The sequence below is a fragment of the Andrena cerasifolii genome, chromosome 12, assembly GCF_050908995.1.
Source record: "Andrena cerasifolii isolate SP2316 chromosome 12, iyAndCera1_principal, whole genome shotgun sequence".
Classification (NCBI taxonomy): domain Eukaryota; kingdom Metazoa; phylum Arthropoda; class Insecta; order Hymenoptera; family Andrenidae; genus Andrena; species Andrena cerasifolii.
Window position 1 is genome coordinate 10,893,488 of NC_135129.1, and position 22,928 is coordinate 10,916,415.

The 22,928-nt window shown below is 44.5% G+C and overlaps 5 protein-coding genes and 1 long non-coding RNA gene across 10 annotated transcripts; 4 read left to right on the forward strand and 2 right to left on the reverse strand.

Moving 5' to 3' along the window:
- Nucleotides 1-333: 333 nt before the first annotated feature.
- On the reverse strand, nucleotides 334-1,808 carry LOC143375023 (uncharacterized). Its single transcript, XR_013086791.1, has 3 exons — nucleotides 1,235-1,808; nucleotides 781-1,015; nucleotides 334-597 (listed from the first exon to the last, which is right to left on the reverse strand). It is a non-coding gene; the product is annotated as an uncharacterized LOC143375023 (long non-coding RNA).
- A 146-nt stretch (nucleotides 1,809-1,954) lies between these two features.
- Duba (Deubiquitinating enzyme A) lies at nucleotides 1,955-6,680 on the forward strand. 3 transcript variants are annotated; one of them, XM_076823710.1, is made up of 12 exons: nucleotides 1,957-2,514; nucleotides 2,630-2,722; nucleotides 2,993-3,084; nucleotides 3,152-3,288; nucleotides 3,433-3,581; nucleotides 3,690-3,845; nucleotides 3,941-4,097; nucleotides 4,211-4,422; nucleotides 4,537-4,656; nucleotides 4,747-4,917; nucleotides 4,993-5,194; nucleotides 5,323-6,680. In XM_076823710.1, exons 1-12 carry the CDS (start codon nucleotides 2,374-2,376, stop codon nucleotides 5,463-5,465), a joined length of 1,773 nt encoding a protein of 590 aa, XP_076679825.1. In that variant the 5' UTR covers nucleotides 1,957-2,373; the 3' UTR covers nucleotides 5,466-6,680. The 3 variants fall into 3 exon arrangements, with proteins under 3 accessions (XP_076679827.1, XP_076679825.1, XP_076679826.1); XM_076823712.1 differs by lacking the exon at nucleotides 4,747-4,917 and having other exon boundaries at nucleotides 1,955-2,514; XM_076823711.1 differs by lacking the exon at nucleotides 2,630-2,722 and having other exon boundaries at nucleotides 1,958-2,514.
- Nucleotides 6,681-7,718: 1,038 nt separating this feature from the next.
- Nucleotides 7,719-10,348, forward strand: LOC143375041 (serine/threonine-protein kinase Nek5). 2 transcript variants are annotated; one of them, XM_076823752.1, is made up of 6 exons: nucleotides 7,719-7,871; nucleotides 7,937-8,027; nucleotides 8,513-8,680; nucleotides 8,965-9,125; nucleotides 9,251-9,407; nucleotides 9,965-10,348. In XM_076823752.1, the coding sequence occupies exons 1-6, from the start codon at nucleotides 7,813-7,815 to the stop codon at nucleotides 10,346-10,348; spliced, it is 1,020 nt and encodes a 339-aa protein (XP_076679867.1). In that variant the 5' UTR covers nucleotides 7,719-7,812. The 2 variants fall into 2 exon arrangements, with proteins under 2 accessions (XP_076679867.1, XP_076679868.1); XM_076823753.1 differs by having other exon boundaries at nucleotides 7,725-7,871; nucleotides 9,517-10,106.
- Nucleotides 10,349-10,567: 219 nt separating this feature from the next.
- On the forward strand, nucleotides 10,568-15,187 carry LOC143375039 (MAM and LDL-receptor class A domain-containing protein 1). The gene is made up of 10 exons (XM_076823749.1): nucleotides 10,568-11,004; nucleotides 11,201-11,410; nucleotides 11,504-11,900; nucleotides 11,973-12,149; nucleotides 12,235-12,661; nucleotides 12,762-13,124; nucleotides 13,199-13,429; nucleotides 13,525-13,949; nucleotides 14,017-14,182; nucleotides 14,276-15,187. Exons 1-10 carry the CDS (start codon nucleotides 10,568-10,570, stop codon nucleotides 14,329-14,331), a joined length of 2,889 nt encoding a protein of 962 aa, XP_076679864.1. The 3' UTR covers nucleotides 14,332-15,187.
- LOC143375040 (rRNA methyltransferase 3, mitochondrial) lies at nucleotides 14,523-16,315 on the reverse strand. Of its 2 annotated transcripts, none has more exons than XM_076823750.1 (4): nucleotides 15,863-16,315; nucleotides 15,527-15,765; nucleotides 15,232-15,408; nucleotides 14,523-15,199 (listed from the first exon to the last, which is right to left on the reverse strand). In XM_076823750.1, exons 1-4 carry the CDS (start codon nucleotides 16,255-16,257, stop codon nucleotides 14,559-14,561), a joined length of 1,452 nt encoding a protein of 483 aa, XP_076679865.1. In that variant the 5' UTR covers nucleotides 16,258-16,315; the 3' UTR covers nucleotides 14,523-14,558. The 2 variants fall into 2 exon arrangements, with proteins under 2 accessions (XP_076679865.1, XP_076679866.1); XM_076823751.1 differs by having other exon boundaries at nucleotides 14,523-15,124; nucleotides 15,253-15,408; nucleotides 15,863-16,311.
- A 1,634-nt stretch (nucleotides 16,316-17,949) lies between these two features.
- On the forward strand, nucleotides 17,950-21,809 carry D12 (YEATS domain containing 2 homolog D12). The gene is made up of 4 exons (XM_076824891.1): nucleotides 17,950-18,163; nucleotides 18,385-21,119; nucleotides 21,230-21,303; nucleotides 21,442-21,809. The coding sequence occupies exons 1-4, from the start codon at nucleotides 18,079-18,081 to the stop codon at nucleotides 21,557-21,559; spliced, it is 3,012 nt and encodes a 1,003-aa protein (XP_076681006.1). The 5' UTR covers nucleotides 17,950-18,078; the 3' UTR covers nucleotides 21,560-21,809.
- The last annotated feature ends 1,119 nt before the right edge of the window (nucleotides 21,810-22,928 follow it).

The following is a 22,928-nucleotide window of genomic DNA, read 5'->3' on the forward strand; positions in this document are numbered from 1 at the left end:
GTCTTTTATGAATAATTAAATTCCAATTGAATTTCGGTGCAAGCATGAATCTTACAGTTGCAAGCAGAGGTGGCAGTCATTTGCTAGTGATCCTCTAGGACACATTTTCCGATCACTACCTAGAGGATCACTATCATTTGCTTGACAAGTAGCGACGTAATTGTACATCATAATTTAATGAATGTAGGTACAATTTGGTAACTAGAATATGGAATTGTTATACTTACGAATATGATGTCATTGAACAGACGAACCAATTTCTTAAGAGGTGTAGAAAATACATAAATATGTAACATACTATCGTTAAAAGAAAACAATTGAAGTTTCTGATAGTATCTAAAATTTTAAATATTTTTTACTCCCTATATACACATGCTTTAATGAAGTTCACAAAACAGTAAAATAACGCTCTTTTTAAACGATTTTATTTTCCACACCCACGTAAGCCCCTGGGTTAACGTACAGGCATTACGACCTGTTTTACGAAAACAATCTTTTTCAAAATGTTCACTACAAAGCACACTTCCCTTATTTGGAACAAAGTCCTTTGCAGCCATTGCTGTAATCCACTTCTGAAGCAGTTCTGCATTATTTGTTCTGCAATATTAATGAAGTTGTGTAAAATGATTTATGTAAAAACATCTTAAATTAGAGTGTTATCATTTTCTATTGTACTTTAAAAAATTAAACAATTGCATTTGGTTAATAAGCATCAAATATTTTATTTTAGTCACTTTAACTTAAAAATAAGCTGCGTAGTTCGAATAATTCATATATTACTTGCGAAATGATCTGTTTTTATCCTGTCCTTTTCTAGCATGACCGAAGACACAATCAGAATTGTATTGCCCAAAAATGGTAGAAATGCTTCCATGGAGAAGACAGCCTTTGGCAGTGCCTTCTTGGAAACATTTTTTTTTCAAAATGATTGGAAGATAACAAGGCGTTCTTCGAAGGCACAAAATTTCAGCCCAGACCCATGTTGCGTAACCATTCTGCATCCTTCAACGGAAATCTATAGATCATATATGAAACAAACAAAAATATTTTTTACTTTCTTAGGAATATTTATTATGAGTAACAAGCTCCACTTAACCTACAAATAGCATATAAATGTTATTTCTACCTACCTACAAGTTCCACTTAACCTACAAATAGCATATAAATGTTATTTCTACCTACCTACAAGTTCCACTTAACCTACAAATAGCATATAAATGTTATTTCTACCTACCTGTGATATGTCAAATCTTTCCCCAATTCTTCTGCGTCACAAAACATACACGTCCTAACCATTTTTATTAATTACAAATAATTAATACGTAATCACGCTCTAACTATTATTTATGCTTGCAGTTTCTTGCTTGCTTTGGCTTGTAGCCAGAGTTCAGAGAGTAACAACGAACATGGCGTGGCGTCTATACCCCTACCACACGCAAATTCACTACAGGATAATAGAGATAGAGAGGGATAGTAGGAAGAAGAAGGATACATTCACTCACTATTTTTCCATTTCTCTCTGACCGCTGTCGCCTCTACTTCTTCCCACTGCTGTTCACACTCCAGTTAGGATAGAGCTCAATGATACAGATGAGTGTCTAAGACCTGCCAACATCTTCCAAACAACCTTCTAGTAGGAGGGAGCGGGGCGTTACATTCGTGGATCCATTCTCAACAAGCCTAATTGTATAAAAAAGAAAACTCGACGAGGCGAGTGTGCTTTGATCTCACGCGCTTTATTATCTCAACGATCCCCATTACAGAATCACGTTCAGCTACTTAAAATAGCTGTTATTTACAGGACGAAAAGAAAAGACACACAAATACATTGGGTGTGTTCAGCAGACTCAACTGTTGAGTGATCTCATTAGATCACACCCATTGGCCGCGGGCCCATACACCAAAATGACTAGCAGAAGTCCTCGTCTAGGGACATGTGCCGCCACGAGGTTACCGATCACAGTTCACACTGGCAGTGTGTGCAAGTGTAGCCATGGCTGTCTGACAAAACATTCGAAATAACAAGAATTAATGTAGTGGTTGATTATCAAAGGTATCATGTCGTGGTTCGCACGGAGCGCGTAACGTCGCCCAGATTGCGAGCCCGAACTGTGTGTGCGGATCGACGGCGTGGCGCGTCCGGGGCATCGTCGGGGGGTCTCCGCCTAGCTCGACGGGAGCTTTTGTGGCTGTCGCTGGAGGAATAATAATATAAAAGTGGTGGGCAGCGATCGTCGGTGAGGAAGGTACGACGGGGGTCCAAGGTGCGGCGAGCGCGGAGCCTTGCTGAGCGTGCTCCCACGCGGGGAGAATCGTTTTCTGGGAGCGAGGCGTCGTCGCGTCCAACGACTCGTCGGCGATCGATTACGCAAGATGACCATTCTATCGAAGAAGAAGACGAATGCCTCGAAAGATAGGCGAGAAGGAGGCAGCAGCACGTCCGACGTCGATGTTCACGGGGTGCAGAGCGAGCACAACTCCGGATCCATCGCGCTGCCCAATAGCCCGTATCAGGTGAATGAATATATCACCTCCTTTCCGACTATGGCACACGCAACCGATACACACTACTTGCGTAGTAGTTGCGCGCGAGCGAACCTTAAACGACCTTTTGCGAACCGTGTGACAGGTACGTGCAGCGAACGGTTTCGCGGTCGATCTACACGGGGTTCAAACCGATCACGGATCTGGTTCTATCGTTCTTACAGGTAGCTCGTACGAGGTGAGAAATCTAGACAATAATGTCCTCCACCTCCCCACCCACAACCCCACCCCCACCCCCCACCTCCTCAGTCTTTAGTTGTATCTTTCTCCCCCGTGTTTTTGTTGTAGTTGAGCATGTAAATGGGAGGGGGGATGTTGGCTAAAGCGTTTGTTGGAAAGAAGGGAATAGATTGGAATTTAATGCGCATAGTTTGCCATGATAACGAGCATGTATCGTAACGCGTGCGTGAGGCTTAATTTTTATCTTTATATCGTTGTTAAATTATAGGGCAGCGTCGATCGCAGAGAGGATAAACATTTCGAAGAGGGAAGCGGTCCAAGTCATGGCAAACGTCACAGGCGGCGAGCAAGCCCGCACAGGTATAGGATTCGAAATGCTAAACGTGGGTTCTTAACATTGATGTAATTAATCTGTTTTGATGAACAGCGGTTGCATCGGGAGAAACTCGCGTTCGAAACGTGAAAGAGAAAGAGACAGAGGCCGGGGGGAGAGAGACAGGGAAAGGGAGAGAGAACGCGAAAGACAAGCTACACCTCCTACCGCGTCTTGCAGCGGCTTACAAGGTTCGTACGACTTTTTCAATTGTTGGAGAAAAAAAGGTTTGTATCGGAACAGGTATGACAGAGAGTAGAGTTTATGTAGAAAATTGTATTTCGATACTTCTCGTCGCATTCATTATTTTGAAATCGATTTATTAATCCATTTAGCCACAGATACTGGCGTAATAACCAACAATCGAATGGCCATTGTCGGAGCTGCTGCGAATATAGAACATGAATTAGCTAATGGTTATAATAGCGGGGATGAATATACTGGCAGAACTGGGAATAATCTTACATCAGCCGAATGGCAAGAGGTTCGTCCGATTAAACGCGATAATTTATTGAAACTTGGCCGTCTGGATGCCTAACGATATGATTGGTGATAGAAAAGTGTGTACTATCCGCTGGCTTTTTGTATTTAGCGAGACAGGTGGTTCGAGAAGCGAATGCGGAAAATGGGATTTATCGTTAAAAAAATGGGCGAAGACGGAGCGTGTCTGTTCAGAGCTGTCGCGGACCAAGTTTACGGTGATCAGGAAATGCACAGTGTTGTACGGAAACACTGCATGGACTACATTGTGAGTACTTTGTCGTACAACAACGGTGTCTCGACAACACGGTTATCCTTACGAAGCAGGCTCATCGACGTCATTCCGTCTGATTCAATTTGCAGGCTTCCAATCAGGAGTTTTTTTCTCACTTTGTAGCGGAAGATTTCAGTACGTACGTAGATAGGAAACGGCAAGAGTATGTTCATGGAAATCATATAGAGATGCAAGCGATGTCTGAAATGTATAATCGCAGCATTCAATTATATTGCTACGGCACTGGTAAGTACTCCCCGGTACCACCTCTACACTTCTTCTTTCTACGCACGAAACAACGAACCTTTTACATCTCTGATAACCACCCATCTCATTCTCCTCCTTGTAATTATACGCAGAACCTATCAACATCTTCCATACGATGGTTGAAAGTGATAATGAACCGATACGATTGTCTTATCAGCGTGGTAGTCATTATAATAGTATAGTAGACCCATATAAACCTACCGTCGGCGTTGGGCTCGGTTTACCATCGTACAATCCTGGTTCCGCGGATCGGCAGCTGATCTCCGATGCAGTTCGTCAGAGCGAAGACCTACATATCGAACAGGTACCTTGATACGCGCTACGTATACACTTATTGATCGCGTCATCGATTGTGCCGCCACTGCTGCTGCTAAGCTCGGAAAGAGCAATAAAAATTTTCGTCACCACTGTCCCACAGACAATGCTGGAGGACAAGATAAAAGCGACCGACTGGGAGGCAACGAACGAGGCCATAGAAGAGCAAGTGGCCAGGGAGAGTTACTTGCAGTGGCTGAGGGATAACGAAATGCGAAAAGCGGTAAGTTACGCGCGATCTTTCTTTTATCCAGCGTGCTTGCCGACGCGATAGTCAGGCCGTGATATCGACTCGTGTTTTCTGCGACCAAAGCGATCAGCCAGTAGTAGCAGTACAAGTACGGTGACGAGTGCGCAACACAGTCACGCGCATTTTCTTCACCCTCACGGCGGTGGTCGTGGACAACAACAACAACAACGTAGCCACACTTCTTCTCCGACCACGACCCAAACTAGCCAAGACACTTTACGTAATTCCCCCAAGGTCCGTTTTATAGCCGACTATAATCTCAGCAGCGGTACTTGAAAATGTTACGCGTTACATGAATAATTTATGCAGGTGAACGACGCGGTACGGTACAACAAAAGATCGCCCCAGCATCAGCCGACCCAGGGATCAGCGGCTATATCATCTCACATGACCACCCCGGATTTCGAACCGAAAATTTCTCAAGAGCCTATGCCAGGAAGCAGCAAGGAGGCGGCGGCTCACGGCTCGCCAGATATCTCGCTGTTCAATCGCCTTCCTCCCGAAGTGTTTGGTGATTATATTACACATTACATTATACAATGAAGAACATTTCTATCTACGCGTAGATAGTCGTCCAGGCGACACCTAGAAGGGGGCGGCATTAAAAGCTGGACATTGATCTGTTGTGTGTGTGATTAGGTCTGACCGACTGGGAGGACAGTGATGTGATCTCGCAAGTGTTGGCGACGTCGCAGCAAGAGTATCTAGACAGCTTGAAACAATCACGGAGCTCCCCATCCGGAAGCGATACTAACAATACATTAGATTCCAGTAACAGTTAATTCTTACAACAATCATCGATCGATGACGTTTGCGAAAACGAATACCGAAGCGAGAGTATATGGCATTTATATGCAGCGTTTTTCCACATAGGGTGCGTACGATATCTTACGATAAAGTAAGATAGTTTCGGAACAAGAGACGGAATAAAGCAATTCTTAGTGTTGACGCGGCGATGATCATTATTAACCGCTGGATAGAGTTTTTGGCGATTGTATCAAACGTATTTGATACAACTACATAAACACTTTCGTTCACTGACGGCGGCAGGTCGTGTCGCACTTGATTTCTACAGATACTTGAGGACACCAAATTATGTTTGGATTCGTTGTTGAATCTGCGGCGCCTGTGCAAAGAAATCGGTTCATACAGGGTCTCCAATGTCTAGCACTAGGAATCAGTGATTTACAAAAGTACCCGCTGACATGTATGAGCCAGATACGCGTCAGATTCACAGTTGCATAGCCGAGACCGCGATCGACGATAATAATAAAGATCAGCATGGAACAAGCATCGAGAATTGTTACATTTTCAGCTTCGGGCATTTCTCCTTTGACAAACACGTATGCATCTTATGGGACACTCTGTATATATTGCAGTATCGTCTAATTCTGCATTGCACTAGGGTATAAGGTGGTTTGCTTTCTTTTTTTTTCCATTGGAGTAAATGTTACGCAGCGTGCATAATCATCGCTCGATTCCTTTCCGGGGCTGTCGTCGTCGATGTGTGTGTGTGTGTGAGAGAGTTGTGTGTGTGTGCGTGCGTGCGTGTGTGTCTGTGTGTGTGAACGGACCGCTCTGAAGGAGAAGAAACAAAAGCAAGAACGGTACAGACACATTGTGTCACCGCTGAACCTATCCAACACCACACAGAGTAGTTGTATACATTTTCTGTCCGTAGTGTTTCACGACTTTCGACCTGACCATGGCCGAGATGTTTTATACGATCGTAAAAGCAGCCCCCCCCCCCTTCCCCTCATTGTCACCGTCATCGGTTCATCTATGTTACGATCCTCTGTGTGTGTCGACTCGGATGCAACGTTTACTATTGCGAGCTATGCGCAATCCAATCAGATCAACCGCGTAGTTGTGACATTTCTTTTTTGTCGTGGTACGATACTAGATGGTAATGTCTAAACGCTTTAGGAAAATCTTTATTGCGTTCTTTGTAAAGAAAAAAAATACCTATAAATAAAACTACTACGACATAAGCTAAAGCCAGAATTTTCCCTCTCCCGGAATTCACCGATTTCGTCCGTTGCTTCAACCCACGTGCTTGAAGAGAGCAGCAACCCTTTAGAATGCCAGCTCGGTAATGCGTGTATAGGCGGTCTGGGTTAGACACACGGATCCTAGAAATAACTAGCATTAAAGCAACACTTGTTAATTATTACAAACTAGTACGATGTGTTTTTGTAAACACTTTTTATGAGTAATAAATCTGCGATCCATGCACACCACATTCCCAAAATGTGCTCAAATTGCATGTTGTGAATGTTTCGGGGGCGGTACACGTTAAATCGATCGCTTAATGTTACGTGAATGTAGAAGCAGCCTCGATGATCGTCTTTCGCTTTCGACGGACTTGCCAAATTATTACGGGATTGTGAAATAAAGCTGATGTCATTTCCCGATAGAATTTTCGCGGGCGAAAGGTAGTCCGGCTATTTATAATTGCGCGCCACTGTTTAGCAAAATCGATCGAGTTGACGTACCTTACCATATTCTATCGCGTAAGAGAAATCGAAATATTTTAAATGATTAAACTATTTATCTGTATTAGAAAGAGTGACTCAAAAATAGCCTCTTTTTGGTCCCACGATTTTGGAACTGAATTTTATGCGAAACGATTGATGTCTCATCGTAAGTTATCAGTTGGCACAAAATTTCGTTCCAAAACCGTGGGACCAAAAAGAGGCTAAAAGAGGCCTCATTTTTGGGTCACTCGAACACGAGTAAGTACCTGCAACTTGTGTATACGAAAACTTGAGCGATCGAAAACATGTTGTCAAGGATCAGGATGTTTGCATCGTATATCTAAACACGCGGAAAATTAACCGCGTCAGTGTTTGATAATTTGTATTCGCGAGCAGAGATGATCTGGAATGCCTAAATAAATCCTACTCGTAGTGGAGGGGAAACACCTACAGGAGTGGCGTAATGTGTGCGTGAAAATATCGTGACGTCAGCCAGCCGACGCCAGCGCCAACGCGAAGCCAACCAGCGTCGCCGGAAAAAAGGTTGCCGACCCTGTAGGTGGTCCCCCTCAGCTACGAGTAGGATTTATTTAGGAATTCCAGACCATCTCTGTTCGCGAGTGAGCGTACAAATTCGTCTTGTTTGGCAAGAATGTCGATGCGAATAAATGATTATGTATTCGAAACGTTATTAGGGCGAGGCACTTTTGGGTACGCTACAAGACCAAATTGTCATCGCTTTCCAATGTATTCTCATTTATTCGTCGTTTCTCTAGATCTGTTTACTTGGTGCGAAGGAAAAGGGACTCGAAACCTTTCGTCGTGAAAGAACAAGTTCTTAACGCGGTGAACGCTCTTCCCGTCAAGGTGAGTGAGAGAAGGAAGCCAGAAAGTCAATTTCGACTTGCTACGATTCTGTTATTAGTTTAAATGCATTTAATTTTGTATTATTTGCATAAAGTGCGTTTTAAGGATTGTTAGGTTACCGAGTCTTCAGTTGAGAATCATTAACTCAAATCTTTGATTAATTGCGGGGACTTGTATTGTTTTCTTTTGTATATTTGTTGTGATGCAGAGTGACCCCAGTAAAATGTTGTGGGAGGGGCATGAATATTTTAGCGGTGGGGGAAAGTGGCGGGAGAAATAAAAGCATCGCGTAAATGTTTATATTTTCAATGAACTTGGCACAGGTGTGGTAGACTTTGCTTGAAACACTTGTCTTTCGTACAAAAACAACCTAATAACTTTTTAAATATAAATGAAACTTTTACCGCGATCTTTAATAAATTTCTAATTACGGATCGCGGTACTGATGGATCAATTGTATAGTATTTGTATATATCAATACACAGAACATATTAGGAGAAGTACAAACGTTGCACACACTGAGGCATCCTAATATCGTGGCTTATTACGGGGCTTGGATGGAGGACGATCGCAGTTACATTCTTATGGAGTACGCAACTAGATGCACCTTGAAGGATTTGCTGGACGAGCGTCATACACCGCTCAAGGAAGAAGTAGGTCGAGTTATTACTTTTCCGAGTCAAGATATAGCACGACGAACAGAACTGGGAAATAACGAACCAAATTTAGTTCGTCGAAAGAGGACTTCACGATTCCGCGAGCAAACGCATTCGGATCTTAGAATCGCCTTAGGAGTCTCATTCTGCTATCGGCAGTTTCCCATTATTTGGTATTTCATATCTTTCGTTCTCCTCTATCGGTCTCCCATTATTCAAAATTTAATTGATCCCATGAGACGTCTTGTAAACAATATATAAACCTTTGTACGTTTATGCAGGATGCGCTGTACTTGTTCTCACAAATCGTCCTCGGAGTCCATCATATACACTTCAAGAAGATTCTCCACCGGGATTTGAAGCCAGAAAACATCATGTTAACTGGAAATCGCGGTGACATCGTGAAAATCGGAGATTTCGGGGTCTCGAAGAATTTCCAAGAGTACGTCTGCCTTTGACGACGAATGTCAATGCATGCAGTAGCAGCAGCAGCAGCAAGCGTTTCATGATTGTGTCTCCATTACCGAGTCAATTCTCAGCGTGCGTGATACTTACTATTCATTGCAGATCGAGAGATCCATCGACCGCGTGCCGGGCTGGATCATTTTATTACATGGCTCCGGAAATGCTGAAAGGCCATCCTTATGATTTCAAGTGCGACGTGTGGAATATGGGCGTGATTCTTTACGAGATGATTACGAAAAGGCTTCCCTTCCCTGGCACGGTACTGGCATGTATACTCTCGATCTTCTTATCGAAAAACCGGGCTACAAATTATTTTAGTCACTTCTGTAAGTCGTCTCCCTTCCCCCCACCTCTCGTACTGTTCCCAGACATTGACAGAGATTATGAGGATGACGTGCGAAGAAAAGCCACGACCGCTTCCTAAACAGGCATCGGCGGCTGTGGTTAATTTAATATCAAAGATGTTGAGGAAACGATCGGTGTCACGTCCGAAGACGAATCAACTGGTCCTTTGCCCTTATCTCGTGCCTTTCATTGCCCGGATATATTTGAATCTGGGCAGGATCCCTTGCATAGCGAACGAAGAGAATGGTAGCTTCGGGCCGGAAGTGTTTCTCAAGTTTTTAAAGCCTAACGCAACGCGCGGAATCATTTTAATGTAATCACTGCCAGGTGAGACGCGCGCGCGCGCACACCCTGGGATCGGATTAATTTATTTGAATATATTCGATTGACCCCGACTTCGCGCGGTGTGTGTCCGGTAAAGAATAATTGCGACAATAGAGGGTACGAAACAGGGATATATGGTTATTATAGCTGCTCATCTCGATGGAACGAATCCCCCCCCCATGGACGGTTATCGAACTCGGCCTCTGTGCTAGGATCAAAAGCGTAACGAGAGAGACACAGGAAGCGAAGGCCGGAACTGCGGGATGCTCGTTTTATTTCATCACGTGCATACCTCATTCGCACAAAAACCGTTTGTTTGCATTTAGTTGGTCGAGCGTCGCACAGTTCCAAACGGTTAAAAGTCGCGCGCGACCACTGTGTTTCGACGCTCTGAGGAATCGAGGAATCAACGGACTACCTAGCTTCCTATCGTTTATCAAACATAGAGCGTCAAAACTGTATCTCGATTCCTGTGTTCCGCGCGAGCGATTTCAATCAACTTGTAATGCGCATTCACGATTGGGACCTTGATATGCGCAACCAACAGAGATCGACCGCTATAACTCTACATCATTAACGCGAAACACGAGAGACATCGCGCGCGCGCGCGCGCAGATTTTCCGCGAAGATACATTGTATCGCATTTATGACCGATTAGTTGGAAAACTTCCCGTGCGGTGATTTCCTACGTTTTATCAGCGTGTTCAGTAATTGTGTGTGTCTCTATATAAAGCGGAGTGTATTCCGAAAATGTGGTTGATTTTGTTAGTCTGTTACTGTTTGTACTGTCTATCATGCGCCGATCACCACTGGCGTCCCATAAGCCCGATGCTCGGGGAGCAAGTAGACCTCGTGGGCGGGTTGAACGAGAGTTTCATTCCTAATTGGACCAGGAGCATCGAGCACGACGATACCAAGGACGCGGCGGCGGCGATCGAATTCGTCGACTTGAACGCCAGGGACGCGTTCAACGCAACGCGAATACCATTCGACGAGCCTATCGACGACGATCGTGATCGCGAACCGTTGGACAAAGTGGAACGAATCGAGCCCAGGCACTGGCGGCCAGTTAGGCCCGATGTATTCTACACTCGAGGCGCACTTCCTACTACCACCACGGAGATTCCATTACCGCGAAATCCACTTGATCCGCCCACGCTCGCTCAAAGGAACCCATCAACACAGAGGTACGACACACTTTTGCCTAATACTTGTTGAGAGGAATTGCCGTAATCACTAATTCCGTAGCCACAACAGATTTCAGCGTCTACTATAGTCTGGCGGAAGACGAAGCATACGAAGCAGTCTTTTATTGAAATAATTGCAGTTGCGCGAGGTCCGGGTTAGGTGTCTGATAATTTTTGTATTTTTACTTTCTTCAAGGTACCACCCTCCAGCGACTGCACCACCACCTGTTGTTACAGCATCAGTGGACGAAGTGTTTTGCGATTTTGGGTCATTTCCAAGTCAGACACTCTGCGAGTGGCGGAATGGCGGCGACGGGGTGCTGGATTGGACGGCGGGCACTGGTATGGGTACCAATTGGATGGGTGGTCCTCCGAGTGACTACACAACTGGCTCCATGGAGGGAGGGTATATAGAAATTAAAATATTCATCGCCATCAGTCTTCTCTGCTCACAGGGAATATGTATTAACGATACCCTGCTACTGATTACCTGACATAGATATGCCTTCGTGGAGACATCACAGTTATTACCACCGAAAGATGGCAAAGCGAAAACCTTGGGAGGACTGTTGCACAGTCCGCTGTTGGGTAGCACAGGGGTCACTGGAACTTGTGTCATGTTCAAGTACGTCATGGAAGGCCTGAGCGTCTCTGGTCTGAGGGTGTTGCTCCACGCGGGCATCGACGAGTACTCCTCCTCCTCCTCCTCCTCTATCAAAAAAGAACAAACCGAAGAAATTACACCTGACAACGCCACCACCGTACCCATACCGCCACTACCATCTTGCAAACCCGTGGAGCTATTCGAGGAACGTGTCATTTGGAACGCCCAGTATTACACACTAGGTGTCTGGCAGCAGGCGCAGCTGCTGTACACCTATCCCGGCTTGCATTCGGTAATTGCGGTATGAACGCGAAAAAAAGACACATATTCCTTTGGTATATTAAAGCGGAGTGTTTGTCGTTAGCTGATCATCGAGGGAACTCCCGTAGAGCCCACTGATCCAGCGCGCCTGTACAGAGGCAACATCGCCATAGACGATATAGATTTGCAGCCCGGGACTTCGTGCCTCGGTTTCTGTAACTTTGCGAGCGGATTCTGCGACTGGAGCAACGACGCGGAGGACGACTTTGACTGGACCATCGTAAGTCGCGCAAGGGGGGATCGATTGTACCGCGTTGCTCATTGTGTACACGCGTCGAGTCCTAGAGCACGAGGGAATGTTGCAGAGTCGAGGAAGCGGTAATCCAACGACCGGGCCAGCGATGGACAGTTCCAGCGACCGTTCGACCGCCGGAGGATACTCCTACATAGACTCCTCGTTCCCGCGTAGACCAGGGGACAGAGCCAGGCTCGTCAGCCCGAGCTTCCCTGCGCCGAGCGCCGATACACCCATGTGCATGCACTTCTGGTTCCACATGTTCGGCGCTGGTATCGGCACCCTGAAGCTCTTCCTGCGCAATTTTCGCAGTTTGGACGCGCCGCTCCGCGAAATCTGGAGCCTGAGCGGGAACGCTGGGAATACTTGGTTCGTCGCTCGGGTCACCATCAGCTCCGTCGACGATTTCCAACTGGTGTTCGAAGCCTCCGTGGGAAACACCGGGATGGGAGACATCGCCGTTGACGACATCTCTTTCACTCAGGGTTCTTGTCCTGGTTAGAGGGCTTGGAATAATTACTCTGTTTTATTCAAGGCGAATTAAAAATCACTCATTCTATATATATATATATATTCAAGCAGCATGTCCGTTAACAGTTTCGCCCCAAGTCGCCTCACCGACCCCACCACGGGACTGCACATTCGAGGTGGATGAGTGCGACTGGATCAATTCCCGAGACCCCGATCGGGTTGAATGGGAGAGGATTTCTATCCAAGCGCAGAGTCCCAGGAACCAAAGGAAACCGTACAGTAATGGATACACGATCAACCGAAGAAACGAGTACTTCCTAGGCTTGGGTCGTCCTAGAGGAGGGCCGCCCAGGTCAGCGGGAGGCGGCACAGCGCAGCTAGTTAGTCGCGAGATGAGAGGCACCGACGACGACGACGAGCAGCCACTTTGCATTACCTTTTGGTACTTTATGTTCGAATCATTCATCGACTCTACTGGGCCAAGTCTGGGTTCGTATTTTGCGCGCGCGATTCCTTACGTTCGCTCTCCGAGCGTACTTCAACGGGGTGCCATACGCTTAAAGGGGTGCTACGTGTGTCTATACAAACAACCGGAGAATCATCGACGACGACCGAGTCCAAGCCCATTTGGCAGCTGTACAATAACCAAGGGCCTACGTGGAATTACGCACAGATCGGCATGAATGAGAGAAGACGAGACTTTTACGTGGTGTTCGAGGGAACTTGGGGTCCCAATCGTGCCAGCGGTAGCATTGGCATCGATGATGTATCTTTTTATACTGGCAACTGTACCGGTGAGTTGCGAAACGTTAACTGCTTTGGCTGTTTTCGCAATGCTTGAGAAGAGTTGTGCGTACTGGTTCTTCTTTTTCGAATTGACGCCTTTCAGTGAAACCAGCAAGCGCCTCTGTGAGACCGGGAGATTGCAGCTTTGAAAAGGGTCTGTGCGGCTGGGAGAACATCACCACCACCACCTCCTCGGACAACGAGCGCACAGTGACTTGGCAGCGGGCGTTCCTTGCGCATCGACCAGCTCAGCTGTTGGACAAGACCTTTGGGGCGAGCGGTGATTTTGTGTTCTTCGATATCTTTACACAGAAACAAAAGTCGACGACGGACGTACGACTGCGGTCGCCGGTGATACAAACCTCGCCGGACGAAGAGTCCGCTTGCTTTACCTTTTGGTTCGCTGCCTTCGGCGTCGAGGAATCCACGACGCTGCAAGTTATTAAAGCGAATGCTGAGGAGGAGGAGCAGGCTGCTGCTGCTGACGACGACGACGAAGAGGACAATGGGAACAGCCAAGAACAGCCTGTAAGATTTAGACGCGATTTTATTAGATTTGGTCGTGCTTCAAGACCACCTCTTCTTCTTCTTTCAGTTATGGTCGTTGACGGCGAAAGGGTTTAACGATCCAAGGCCAGTGTGGACTGCCGCGCAAGTCACCATAGACGCTCGTGTACCCTACAGGCTTGTTTTAAGAGGAAGTGCTAGCAACGGGGGTTTCGCTATTGACGATATAAAGTTCCAGCCTCGGAATTGTGCAAGTAAGAGACTTTTCTGGAGGATTAACAAAAGAATTAAAAGATGTTTGATTTTGAGATATATATTGTTGTTGTTTTAACGGAAAACTTTTGTAGCACGACCAGCTGCTGCTGCTCAACCTACCACCACCAGCAGCAGTAATGGAAGCTAAGGTACGAGATGTCATGTTGCTGGTTCTTCGTTAGTTTACTAGCCAACGGTGTATAATCTAAGAATTATGAATCAAATACCGGAGCGATAAAAGTCTTGACCTGTATCAGAATCAAGTTGGGTAAGCTGTTGTACATATGGGTCTGGGTTTGGTTAGGGAATGAAAGACTAGGATTAGGGAATGTAAAGAGGTTTCTATTATTTTCCTGTTTAGGCAAAACGTGTTTATTACAACTCGCTTTGTCTTTTTATAAATTGCCTTTTCATTTCAAACGTAACGATACCAAGGGCCACTCCAGTATTTAAACTATCCACTCCGTTTAGCAAAGGTATATTAATACGAATACCCTTCCGTTTGTTCAGGAATTCATGGGAATCTAAACTCAACCCTTCGGTTTCTCCTCCTAGTACGAGTACAATCTCCTTTTTCGTGTAATCCAGAGCATAGTACGGGAGAATGGGTAGTTTCAACAGAAAGTTCTTCATCATTTTCTTATTCGTCGGTGCTGCCCTTTGGTTTGATTCCTTCGTGGTGGCATCGTTATTGTTAGCGGTAGAAATCGCTGTGAAAGTCTCTGGGTCGGCATTAAATACCCCCATACTCGCGCGAAGCTCTTCCGGAGTATATTCCGATATAAATTGATCGCCGAAGTTACTATCCGTCACGAAAATGTGAGAGTCCTCGCTGATTAGCGACGGAATATCATTCCATCCTGGAAATGTGTGAATAGGCATCCGAAAATGAGCCCCGGCTGCACTGCGAAGAACTTTTGGATCCCACAGGTCTACGCAACCTAAGCGGACGACGAAGAAGAATATTATAAACGTTATCGAAAGATAAATAGAGTTTAAGCTGAGCGAAGCGAATTCTCTCCCAGCGGTCGATATCATTCGTCGACACCATCTCGCCGTATGGTCGCACCTTTCATTAATATTAACTTTTCACAACCCACGCCAGCCGCGGCTCTCATAATCGATCCTAAATTTCCTGGTTCTCTCACATTGTCGCAAATAATGGTCAGTGGTAACGCGTCGTTGGCCGGTTCCTTGGTATGTACATCGGGAGTTTTGAAAATTCCTACGTCGATAAATGCGAGTAGTAGAATCATTGGGATATTAAACTCGTTGACGTTACTTGTACAGTGAGCCACAATGGTATTCGAACGCTCGCTATTAAAGCTGTATATGCTCGATACCTATTAGTCCGGGAGAATTAGTTAAACTGGACCACAGTTGGATAGTTCTGTAAGGAACTTTATATAGTTTTGCTTCACTGGGGATATTCAATGTATCTATGTCGGATGGGTTATTGAAAAGTATCGTCTCTAGAATAGCACCAGCGTCGAGCCCTTCCTTAATTTGTCTACGCCCTTCTAAAATAATCTCGTCGTTCTTCTCTCTTCTCTTCCGAGACTTTACTCTGACCATCAAAGATCTATGACAAAAGACACATGATTAATAGAACATCCCGCGATTCTAAGAACAATTTTACTCGTCTCGCAAAAGTAGGACTACGCAAACAGAGAACCCACGTTACAATTTTATCATTGTGCTCGAGAACCGTAAATCTTGATGTTTTTGTTTCTCCGGTTTGTTTAGGTAGACTGTTGGCCGACGATAATTCCTTTTCCTTCGGCTTGCGTGGAAAAGTTTCTCTCGGCTTGCGTGGAGAACTTTCTTTCGGCCTCCGTGGAGATGTTTCTTTCGGCCTCCGCGGAGAAGATTCTTTCTTATGACCGAACATTCCTCCCATAGTAGTAGTATCATCGGTTTCGTATAATTCATCTTCGTTGACGATTGCGGCTGGTCTTCGACTTACCCATCTTACGTACGTTCGAGTTGCATTTACTTTCAAACCAACTGTCTGGAAATTTGTTAAACGCCCGAGCGGTTGCAATGTGTTGAGCATAATTTTAAAAAACACCATCGTTGTAGCGTTTCAATAAAACAATTGGAAACAATGATTGTTCTATCGTGGAACCTTTACGATTTGTTCAATGCAACTACAGTGGGTCCAGGAACAGTGTGACCAACCGTCATTCTCGAGCACCGGCGTTTTTTGACGAAGGGAATTTATATTTTCGACTTGAACTTGAGTACCTATGCCAAAATATATATCGATCATTCGGTATTACAAGACGTTCTTTATTTTTATGAAGAAACGAAAATATTGATCAGCATGAAAATAGACTTTCTCGAATGAGAACAAGAGCAGCTACTCGACGAACTTCTTTTTTCAAAATACTTAATTTCATTAAAAGATATTATTAATTCTAATAAATACGAATCAAGTCACGCTTAATATCTCTAATATCTCTTTAAAGAGCTGCAGTAGAGTCTAATCAAGTCCTTACGAAGACATCTTAGAGGCGTCGTGAAAGTCTGAAATGGACGTCTTTAGGACGTCTGTGTGCTATCTGGGCAGGATGCCCCGGAGTCAGAAGAGTAGGGCACTCAGAGGGCACAAGCGAGGAGCGACTTTGTAGAAACGGCAGATCGAAGTTGTTAGCAGTACAGTAAACGTCGAACTATCGATTAAAATCTAAATATAGAAATTATTCAGAAGTGTTTCATTTTATCTTCTCTAATCATTTAAATTCCCGCGCAAACTCACGAGCTGAACTGCTTCAGCACTCCACGGGCACGGACCCGCCGTGTAATTACAAAATCCCCACAGAATCGCGCAACACCCTATTCGTTTCTCGCTCGCACGATGTTGGCAACAGTTTGGAGCTCTCAATTCAATGAGATCTCCATATCTATATGCTCAAAGCTTTGGGTGCAGAATAATTAAAACGTACTTCACGTACTTCACATCACTTCACATATGTTGTTATCGCGATTCTGGAAATCGTCGATGGTGATTACGCCGACAACATGCGGAGGATGTAGACGGTGAATATCACGATGTACGTGGGGTGTCTCCGTTGTGTTTTAGATTTATAAACTTTTACGGAGCTAGCGAGAGGATTTATTTCTACAGGGCTTATGCTTGGGCCTCTATTTACCGTGGCACACCCAACGAAGTATTCTGAGGAAGAGAATAGAAATCTTGCTGCTATACCTTTTGCTAAGAAAACCTCTTGTTCTCGAAACGTTCTGCAGTGAGTGTAAAAAGTATATTCGTACAGCGACCAATTGAAAGTAAAACTTCGTATATCCATGTCAGTAATAAATTTTAACGGAGAAAAATGATTAATACATATTCTTCGATGTTTGTAGAATAGATTTTGTGTAAACAAAATTTTATTCCCCTTAACATTTACAAAGATATTAACAAAAAACAGATAAACGTGCAGGAAAGGACGCGCAAAAAGTATTCTTACAGTTAAATAAAGAATTAATAAACTATGGAAATAAAGTGAATATTGCCTTTTGATTTTATAATAGTATTTGAGGCTTATTGGTATGGAATTTACTAAGTTGGATGTTATAGCAGGCTGTATTTTATTCTACTCCTCTAGCAGAGCGGTTTTCGAACTTTCTTCAAATGTAACATTATGATTCCTTTTTTTAACATTAACATTTCTTGTTTACTAAAGTGTGGTGTGGAGTAATTATTATTACAGATGTTAATATCACTCGCTTCCAGCACTTACGATTGGCATTTAAACCAGCATCTCTTTATGTACAAAGGGTCAGTTCCCGGACAAAAGTATGGCGTTTGTCGTTTGAATAGCGAGTGGTCAAGTGTAAAGAACGTTATTCAGCTCCATTATCGTACTACGTTTGACATTGAGCATGGTAAATGAGTGCCTTAAAGGATCAAGATCCCGACTATGGGTTGTCCATCGTGAACGATGAAAAGCATCGGCGTATTTACGAAGAGAATGGTAATATCGAAATTGTAATTGCATCATCCATCCTGCTGCTCCGGTGTGTGTCGTGAACTCGACGAGCGTAATGTAACGTTGATCCTATCGATACCCCGCTACAACGATTTACCAATAGTATTTTGTGCTTTATCGAAACTGTTCTTTGTCGCGTGAAAGAGTATTAGATACTCAACGAGAAGGAACGCTGCACGCTCCGAATAACTTGATCTTATTTCCAGCCCGAAGCAACGCTGCGAGAAAGATGACAGCTATTATCGAGAGGGAATTTTCCAAAGAAATAGATGCGAGAGAGAAAGAAGTTCTAGAGATACAGGAGAGATTGCACCGAGCGTCGAAAGCGCTGCACCTTCTACGTTACGTTATAGTCACAGATTTTTACAATCGCAAGCAATGCCAGAATTCGCAGAGCGGTGAAGCAAGGCAGCAGACTCGGATTCATCCTGCCGTAAAGGAGTTGATTGGTAAATCACCGAAAGTGTGCGACAGCTCGCTGGTTCCCGCAGCGGCGGCGGTGTCGACCGCGACATTGAGCAACGGAGAACATTTTCCTACGTCGCATTCATTTACAACGTCTCCCTCCTCGACTACTGGTACAGTGCTGGTAGACGGTTGTTGTACTCTTGTAAAGTCGGCCAAGTTGGCGCAAGAGGCCTCGTCCGCCGAATATTGCCGCTTGGAGAAGCGAAGCAATGCAACGGACGAGGAGGATCGATCACGACCCAAGAAGAAGGTACCCAGGTATATCCCACCAAAAAGTGGGATCCCGGAGTCTCCGTGCCCATCGACGAGAGGTATCAGGCACAAAGTTAGGAAGCGTATAATTATTGGAAACATTTCAAAATGGATACCCCCCGAATGGAGAGAAGACGCAGCTAGTCACAAGTGGACAATGTACGTTAGAGGGAACAAGGAGAACCCTGACATCGATGACTTCGTCAGCAAGGTCAGATTCTTTCTGCATCCCAGCTACAGACCCAATGATGTCGTGGAAGTAACGGCAGCACCTTTCTGTCTCTCGAGACGTGGTTGGGGTGAATTTCCACTGAGAGTACAGTTGCATTTTAAGAGCGCGCTTAATAAACCAATGGATATAATTCATCACTTAAAATTGGACCGTACCTACACCGGTCTACAAACATTAGGGTCAGAGACACTTGTCGATATATGGATCTACGCGGATCAACAAAGGTCTAAACGAAATGGTGCTAGAAGCGGTGTCTGTTTCGATGAAAATAGATTTCAAACGGAAACGCAATCTGACGATAGTTGCGGGATAAAAGTAGAAAACGAACAACACCTCAATTCCTTTCGTGACTTTAGTAATAATAGCGTACATGAATCGATGCACTCAACGAGCAAGAATTGTGATGCGGCTGTCGAGCAAGAGCCTCTGTCGGACATTGGGGGGGTTGTCGACGAAAACTCTTCGGTACGTACCGAAAAACTACGAGAACTCAACAACGTTGAGCTTGATCATGATTATTGCGGTTCGAAATACTTGAGCAATTTTGAAGGGCATTCGACTATTGATCACTCGCCATTGACATCGAGATTAATGGATTTACCTGTAACAAACGAGGTTGTTGAAGAAAACGTCGATCAAAAGCCGGAGAGAGGGGGTGGGGAAACGCCTGAAAACACTGGCTTATTAATGCCTGAATCTTCCACGAACGGAGATCCAAGCGCGTCATTGATAAGCGAGCCTGATAGAAACAAACCGAAACCACTTTCGTCATCCTGTTCCAAAATCCAGTCCAATCTCCGACCTTTAGAAATCTCCATCCCACCACTGTTTGAATCATCCAACAAGCACGTCTTGGTTCTGCGAGATGGTAAAGCTATCCCCGTACCACGTGTCGTAGGCAATGATTCGATAAAATCTAAAATCAATTCCCGTGGCATAAGTTTATTAAAAAAGCCTCCGGGCTCGAGTCTCGAGGGAGCAGCAGCAGCAGAAGCGCAGCAAGGATTAAAGCTCCAACTCTCTAGAAGCGTGCTTTTAAATGTAAACTCTCATGTACCAGCACTGAAAATTGCCGAGAGAAGAAATTACGAGAACGATCACCAACTCCCCAACGTACGGGAACTTGACTCCAACCTGGGTATCGCCGCAAGAGCGAGCAGCTCGGAGGAATCGAAGGAACCGAAGCTGCGGTCGAGGCAAAAGATCACTCTGGGCAAAGATGAGTGGAAACTTGAAAGTAGAAAGGAGTTTTGCGACGAGATGCTCGGGGCGATCGAGACTGCTCCGGTTGCGAGCATTCAAGGACTACTAGCGATCATTGCCAGAAGAATGCCCATCGTGACCAGGGATGCTTTAGACTCGGACTATAGGCAAGCGCATCCTTACGCCTGCGCGAGCGAAGCCGAGTTCTTTGGGTACACCGTTGCGAAGCGAACTGCTTGCGAATGGAATCGAGCGAGCGCGATGCGATGCTTGTTGAAACAAAAGTCATTTCCAGAAGAGCCAGTATGGACCATTAAGGAAATAATGATTTGGTCAAGATTACACGGTCACACCCCTCTCTGTTCAGACTTTCGCATCCGATCGACTCAACGGCAAAAGAATTTACCCGATACAGCGATTACTAAAAGCACGTACACGGAACCCGAAGCGCTCCTCAAGTGGCTACAAACCTGCCCAGGTAGATTAAACGACCAATGTTTCTTTCATTCTAATTTACAACAGTCCGACGAGCTCGACGTTGACGTTGATATTGCGAGTAATGAAATTTCACCGGAGAATAAAAGAAGAACGAGGATGGTGATGAAAGAAGAGAGATCAAGTAAGGCTCCTTCGGATACAAAGATTAGTGTGTTGGAACTAGAGTCAAAATCCGTACCACTTTATGACTTTGTTTGTGATACCGCGAGGGAAATTGGTGCACAATTCATGCCCGAGGAGATTGTGCCCGGTGCGATGCACTGCGCAGCTAGCAGAGTGATGATGCGAGTAAGAAGCAGCGTATAACATATTGATTCTCATTCAAGTTCCCGATCCTTTTGTAATCGTATTTCGGACGTGTTGTGTGATTCACGAATGACTGCATTCCTTTTTTTCAGGCTCTTGAATGCCTCGTAGACGATCTGGTCAGGATGTCTTTGGCAAAAGCTTGGGAACGATGTAGCGACAACGGGTAAATACTTTTTCATCCGAAATTCTTGAGCGTAGATATGTTTCGCATAAAATTCACAATTAATTATCATACCGCGAATGTCAATATAAATATTATGTCACGAAAACGTGATAGTCGTTTTTCTTCTTTAATTCGTAGACATCCGAAGGTAATTGTCTTGGACGACGTGCATGGAGCTCTCCTAAGCCGTGAAGAGTTCGACATCTTCACGAATCAAGGATTAGGTTCGAGGTATCGGCCAACAGAAATGGAGTGATTCTCGAAGAACGTGTAAACGAAAACGAGAATTCCATTACGCGATTAAGGAAATACTCAAAGTGAAAAGAAAACGACGCTGCTATAGTCGAAGCTCAAGCTATACACTTTCGTCCCCATAGTATGCTTTGGTATCGCCGGTATCGCCGTTCCAAAACCAGAAACCTCGCACGTGTACAAATTTGCAAGTTTGAACGAAGCATATGAAATTTTGTACGAATAAATGTTTAAGCACTTTTGTAGACTGAACATTCAACTCCTTCTCTGTCTCTTCTTCGTACAATTCAACTAATTTCAGTCAAGTCCCATTTGTTTTTACCTTTTCGTGCTTTCGAATTCAAAAATGAAATGCTTGTCAGATAGGACAGAAAGAAAAACAGAGGCAAAAATGAGGATCGAATATCAATGCGTTCTCAGAGAAGTTAAGTTAAATAGTATGTTCACTTTCTCGCGCGGATCGTGTAAAGGCGTATATGCAGTTATCCATTATTTTGTCGTACGCGAATACTGTTCTCTCACGCAGAAATTGGAAGTACCGTCCCTGTCCTCCTTGCCTGAAATTTCTACGTAAATTCCGAGAGCTTTTCAGCAGTCGCTATACGTTTTCAATCCCTATAATATCAGCAGTCGCTACACATTTACAATCTCTACAAATTCAGCAGTCGCTATTCGTTTACAATCTGTATTACGGACCCATAATTTGAGGTCTGAATGTAGTGGCACAGACCAGGTATAGAACAATCGGTAAATTCACCAACTGCTCGAAGTGGTAAAGAACATCCATTTTGACCAGGAAATTCGCTCGAATTAATAGGAACACATGATAAAAAAAGAGGTAGGAGGTAGATGGAGTGTGCAAGAGAGAAAGGTAGCGTGTAGGACAAGGGCAGATATAGTTGGTGTGCCACTAATTTTGGTTATGCAAGCCTGGTACATTGGAGCTAATGGTACCAGGAACGCACGACGCATAGGAACTATCAAATAGAAAGAAAGAAGACATGATGTTTAGAAAAGAACGAAGGTACGTCGATCAAGTAGATCGTTGCAGTCATAGATGCCTAGCATTTCAAGCTTTTTCGAGCAATAAATAAACAATTTTGTAGAAGAATTCTCTAGAAGAGGCCTTGGATCATAGATGGTAAATAAATATGGAAATAAAGAATTTGTTCGTGCACATGATCTCCTATTCAGTGACTTGTATTATCTGGATATTCTAGACATTATTTACGTAGTTTTGCTTTATAATTAACAATTTTCGCAAAGGAGCTAGACTTTTGTTTTCCAGTGAATTGTTAATTTCTTGGGAATAATTAATGTACATTTGCAATTGAATATTAAAGTATAGATTCTGAACGACTTCCTCGTATGAT